Genomic DNA, 5,493 nt, shown 5'->3' with positions numbered 1-5,493 from the left:
CCAGCCCTAGACCCCACTGTACTTGTGCAGGGCAATACCCCCCCTACAATGCAACCCTCCCATGCAATGCAATGCAATGCCTCCCCCCCATACAGTGTATGCAGTGCAACCCCCCTCGCGCAATTCAACCTCCCATGCAATGCCCCCCCGTGCAGTGCATGCAGTGTCCCCCGCCCTGCTCACGCCGCCTCCTCCTCGCCGCGCAGCGCCTCGCAAAGCTGCGCCGCTAGTTCAGTCATTACGGCCGCACTCCGAACGTCCCGCCGCGCCCCACTGCGCCTGCGCGCCCCGCCCGCTCCTCATTCGTCGCTGCCGCAGCCAATAGGAAGCGTGGCTAGGGGACAGTCCGCCGCGGAGTGGCTGGGCCGAAGGGAGCGAGCCCTTGCCACCTCCCCCCGCCTCTGTGCTCAAGGGGCAGCTGGTTCGAGTCCCGACCCCGCCGGGGCAGGACCGGGCCTGCCAACCCCAGTGCACCGGGGGGGGGCGGGGGCGCGGGTACTGGCCCGCCTGCTCCTCCCTCAGGAGACGGGGCACCAGGTTTTCACATCCATTAAATGCGATGCAAAAACCTCAGTCCTGCCTGCATCCCACAAGCAACACGGAGGGGCCAATGCCGATGCACGGACACCTGGGGACAGATGCAAAACACATGTCCCTGCATGGGGTTCATGACGCACGCGAGAACAAAAGCCTCACACGCAACGATGCCTTTACACGTGTGTCTTTATTCACAGACTCCGGTGTGCGGGCAGCTTCTGGGGGAAAAAGAAAGTCGGGTCCTTACCTCCGTTTCACTGCAGTGGCCTTTTACAGGTCACAGCTGTTCTAGCCAGCAAGCTAAAGCTCAAGGAGTACACGGATGTACTTTTTATTTTTTAAAGTTGAGTTCACTCAGGAAAATGCTACCTATGTTGGGCTAGAACGGAGGACCAGCCCCTCCAACACCTTTCTCTGGCAAGGCAAAGATCTGACCTTTTAATTGGAAAAGACAGAAGTTAAAGGCTATTCAGACGGCATCTCTGTAAGGAGCATTTGAGGCGCAACCAGCTTCCTACAGACTTGCCTGCCGTCCCGCAGGGAGTGAATTAAGTGAGAGGCCGTCTGCATTTCATTGCCAACAGCCCCATGGAGGCCCATGACACCATGAGAGCCAGCCTCCTGGGCTGCACCCTGGCGGGCGCTGCACAACCAAGTTACACGGTGGCTTCGATCTCGGCGGGCTCCTCTTCCTCCAGCAGGCTGTACGAGGCGTGGGTCTGGAACGGCCGCTGCAGGGGATGCGCCAAGAGCTTGGCCATGCAGTTGTGCAGCTCCACGGCAGGCCCCGTCAAGGACACCTCGTACTTGTAGTTGGTGCCTTTGGTGTCCAGGTTGCTGAAGAAGGCGTACATCTCCTAGGGAGGGAAGCAGCAACCCGACATCAGTCAGGGACACGCTGGGCTGCAGACAAGGGACTGGGGTGAAGGAACTGGGGTGAAATGGGCCCCCAAGATGTAGCGAGGTTGTTTGCAAACTCCTTGGATGCCCTTGCTGTTCCACATGCAGAGGATCATTAGCTGTTGCTACCCTCGATGCTCACACTTGTTCATTAAGAACGGTGCTGGCTGAAGCTGGACTTGGACTGGCAACTTAGCAAGACAACATCCATCCCATGGGAACATTTCAGAGGTAAAAGCTTTGGCACTTACTGGCTCCAGAGATCACTGCACAAAGGGGCTAGAGCTGAGACATGAAACCATGCAATGCCCAAGAGCACGAGTCAGGTCCGACCCTTGTTCATGCCTTGCAAGCAGAGCCATTTTTAGACACAGTGACTGGGTCTGGCATGCAGGGAGGCACCTACGTCCTGGCTGCACGCACACCACAGGCCCCACTTACCTTCCAGCTCGTCTCGTCCTCCTTGTCTTCGGCCCCGTTGTGGATGTACACCACGTCAAAGAAGAAATACGGGCACTGAAGCATTTTCTGCCCAGAGAGAAAGGAAATGTCCCATCTCACTGCAGAGCCTCACTGCAGAGATCCAGGGACAGAGCCCAGGACCCAAGGAGACATGGCTACGAGAGACAGCTTCCCAGCCTGGAGACAGCACGGTCACCGCAAAAGCAGGTGCACGGCCACAATCCACCACGATGGGCCTCAGCCCCCTCCTCCCAGGGGCACTTTGCCCTGTACTGAGAGATGGGGAAGCAACTGGGTCCTCCTGGTCCTGCCCCGGCTGTAGTTGTGGGGGCAGATTTTGTGCCACAGACACGTGCCCAGCAGGAAGCGAAGTAAACCTAAGCTGGATTCAGTCTGGCTCTTGTGCAACTGCAGCTGCTGTTCGTTGGGCCATGTTTGGGCAAAGGGATCTACTGCCCGTTACTCAGCCGGAGCTGTCCAGCCCCAGCCTGCGGAAAAGTCACCTTCCTCAGGGGACCGTCCAAGCCAGGCTGGCAGAGCTGGGGAGCAGCAGTGGACGTTGCTGACTCGTTAGGAGGGGCGGATGACCAGCAGCCCTGGCAGACAGAACAACTGCTCTGCCCTGGGGGGACCCCGCAGGGTACAGCACGGAGGCAGGAGCAAGGAACCCAGGGAACACTCACCTTCATCTGCTCCGTCATGGAGAATTGAGGCTGGCAGGCCGGCCGGCTGTACACCAAGATGGTCCTCACCACGTAGGGGGGTGGGATGGTCTGCACGTTCTCCGTGACTGGCAGCTCGATCTTCTGCTGTCTGCGCCATGACGAGACACAAGCCGGGGGTCACAGTGCCCCTGCCTCATGAAGTCACAGGCTGAGCAAGCGTGTGCACAGATGCGGAGCTCCTGCCCTGCTGCAGGTGCTCGCTGGGTGCCCACAAAGGCAGTCCCAGACCCCACTCAAGCCAGACAACGGGGTGAAGGAGTCTGAGCTAAACAATGCAGCCTGTGGTGCTCCCTGACAGCAGATGGGAGGACCAGGATATTGGCTGTATGTCACACGGGAGCAGGGAGCCTGACCCTGGGAAGAAGCAGACACAGAGCCGCCCGGCCCCACACTTGCTGCAGTGGCACTCAGGGATTTTGAAGCTGCTGCTTGCTCATGGGAGCAGATCGTTGGGTTCCTTTTGCATGATACCATGGATATCCCTAGCACGCTTCGCTGCTTTCCCCCCCACACTAGAAGCTGCCATGAAGTGCCCTGGATACTGGCCTCACCACCACCACCCAGGGGAACTATACAAGCAACACTGCACTGCAACACCTGCTTCCCCGAGAGCAGCCAACTTACATGAGGTTGAAGAGGCCTTCTAGATCTGGAGCCCGAGATAAGGACTGGTCAGCCCAGGCAAGCGTCCCATCCCACACGGACACCCTGCTTTGGGTGGATGCTCTTGGGCACATCCTTGACCTTGGTGTTAGGGGCCAGGGCACGATGGGGGGCTGCCCAGATGGGCACGATCTGCAGAAGTGTGCAGGGCCCAGAAAAGGGGCTGATCAGGGACCAGCACTGACAGAGGAGCTGGCAGCTCTTGCCACCCAGTCAGTCTCTCCATGCTGGCACCCTACAGGGTCCAAGACTCTCACAGGGTTTAGTGTATGCATCCTCCCCGCCACCCTGGGGCTATGACCCTGTCACGCAGATGGGGAAGCTGCACCAGGGAGAGCTGTGACCAGCCCAGGGGCACACTCCCGGTGTTCCTAGCACTGCACCTCCCTCCTGGCTCATGCCCCCGGGGACACCTGCAGTCCTTGCTCTGGGAGAGCATGGCGACACTCTTCTGCTGATGCCTGCTGCCATCTCCTGGCAGAAGAGCGGATGGCAAGGACGCCCCAGGACACTGACGGACTTGTCTGGTTCTACCCACAGCCTCCATCCCAGGAAGGGGTTTCAACCGCTTTGTGGCCCAGGGTCCCTCTCACCTAACAGCCCTGGGCCTGCCTGCCCCCGTCAAAGGATACTGAAGGATGTGCAGCCGACGGTCTCCAGGTCGTACAAACAGCTGCAGACTTCCCTGGGGTCGGAGGTGAAGCCGGAGAGCTGGGGAGAGATGGGGCAAGTTAAGGGAGGGTGACGGATGCCCCCTCCGGATCGCGCCTGAGCAGGGCGAGGCAGAGGCAGTGCAGCACCGTGCACACAGGGCCCCGAGACTGCTCTGGGAGACACCGCGCCCAGCGCAGAGGACTGAGGCTGGAAGGGGCTCGGGGGGGGGGTCAGCAGAACTCAGGGTTCGTGTCCTCTTTACAAGGAGGGGCGGTCAGTGGGGATCAGGGCCCGGCACGTGGCTGGCGCTGGGATGGCCTCACTCACCCATGTAGCATCGTTGTTCACCACCACCAGGGCGAACTCATGGCACTTGTCGATCTTGTGCTTCGTCCTGACGAACATCTCGATCATCTTCTGAGAGATGTTCAGGGCGTTCGTTTTTGACCTGCCGAGGGCGCGCGAGGTCCAGACATTTGCTGGGACCTCCCTCCCTCCCTCCCTTCCCCCATAACCCTCCCCCACCAATTGCATCTTCAGGGCATGCTGAAGGGCCAGATACTGATCCCTGTGCCGGTCCAGGCCTAACCCCTCTCTGGGTCCTTTTCCTGCCTGCACCAAGGTGTCAGACTAGGCTGTGAGACGCTGGCCTGACACCTGGAGCCCAACACAGACAGACCTGCCTACTCTCACGGGCTTCTCCTGCACCAGGCCCAAGAGGCCTTGCTGTGGGTAGACCCCAAACAGCTTCATCCCCATTTTACAGCTCGGGAAACTGAGGCACAGAGCCGAGAAGAAACCTGCCCATGATCATACTGCGAGTGCCCGGTACAGCCGGGACTGGGATCCAGGTCTTGGCGTTCTCCCCCTGGTGCGCAGCCCACGGCCCGTGCTGCGGGCCTTCCCCGGGCGCAGGGCTGCTCACCCGTTAAAGGACTCCAGCTTCGGCAGCGACATCTCCTCGGACAGGTCCAAGCAGATGATCTGCAGCAGAGAGAGTAGCAGGGTCAGCCTGTTGCCACACCCAGCGCCACCCCCTTTCGGTATCGTGCCAGCTGCCCCGAAGGGTCCGATTGGGCTCCCTCCGCTGCGGGACCCGGGTCCGGGCCGCGAGGGCAGACGGGGCCCCGCACTCACCACCTTCTCGGGGCAGTTGACTCTGGGCGTCTTGACCTGGAACTCGACGGGGGGCGCCGGGACCTGCCAGGCCTTGGCGCTGGGTGCGGCGGTGCCCTGCGGGCTGTCGTCGGCACTGGCCGCCTCGCCCTCGCCCTCGCTGCGGCTGCCCACGCTGGCCTGTGCGCTCAGGGCCCGGTCCTCGGCCCCCTCAGGGTTGGAGCGGGTGCGGGGCCGCTGCTCCGACGCCTTCTCCTCCTCCTCCTCGGCTGCGCTGCCTGGCTCCGAGGTGTCCATCAGGGACCCGCGCTCCACCGGCGACTCCAGCCTGAGGCCGCGAGCGGCTCCCTGCGCCCGGCCGGGGGTGTCCGGGGCTGGCGCTGCCAAGGGCAAGCAGAAGGGAGGTGTCCTGAACCCTGCGCTGACCAGCACCCCG

The 5,493-nt window shown here is 61.4% G+C and overlaps 2 protein-coding genes across 2 annotated transcripts in view; both read right to left on the bottom strand.

Annotated features, from left to right (window-relative positions):
- Positions 1 to 258, bottom strand: part of ANKLE1 (ankyrin repeat and LEM domain containing 1) — an 8,282-nt gene extending 8,024 nt beyond the window's left edge. The window contains exon 1 of the mRNA XM_019504483.1: positions 184 to 258. Coding sequence (XP_019360028.1) covers positions 184 to 239 — 56 coding nt within the window. The 5' untranslated portion in view covers positions 240 to 258. The remainder of the gene's footprint in view (positions 1 to 183) is intronic.
- A 501-nt stretch (positions 259 to 759) lies between these two features.
- BABAM1 (BRISC and BRCA1 A complex member 1) lies at positions 760 to 5,461 on the bottom strand. Its single transcript, XM_019504590.1, has 9 exons — positions 5,079 to 5,461; positions 4,867 to 4,925; positions 4,269 to 4,389; positions 3,920 to 3,998; positions 3,249 to 3,273; positions 2,583 to 2,712; positions 1,879 to 1,965; positions 1,193 to 1,394; positions 760 to 1,144 (listed from the first exon to the last, which is right to left on the bottom strand). The coding sequence occupies exons 1-8, from the start codon at positions 5,352 to 5,354 to the stop codon at positions 1,194 to 1,196; spliced, it is 978 nt and encodes a 325-aa protein (XP_019360135.1). The 5' UTR covers positions 5,355 to 5,461; the 3' UTR covers positions 760 to 1,144; position 1,193.
- Positions 5,462 to 5,493: the final 32 nt, after the last annotated feature.

The sequence above is a fragment of the Gavialis gangeticus genome, unplaced genomic scaffold (assembly GCF_001723915.1).
Source record: "Gavialis gangeticus isolate Ggan-Ray unplaced genomic scaffold, GavGan_comp1, whole genome shotgun sequence".
In the NCBI taxonomy this organism is placed as follows: Eukaryota; Metazoa; Chordata; order Crocodylia; family Gavialidae; genus Gavialis; species Gavialis gangeticus.
The sequence above is the reverse complement of the archived record's forward strand: the minus strand, read 5'-3'. Positions and strand labels throughout refer to the sequence as shown.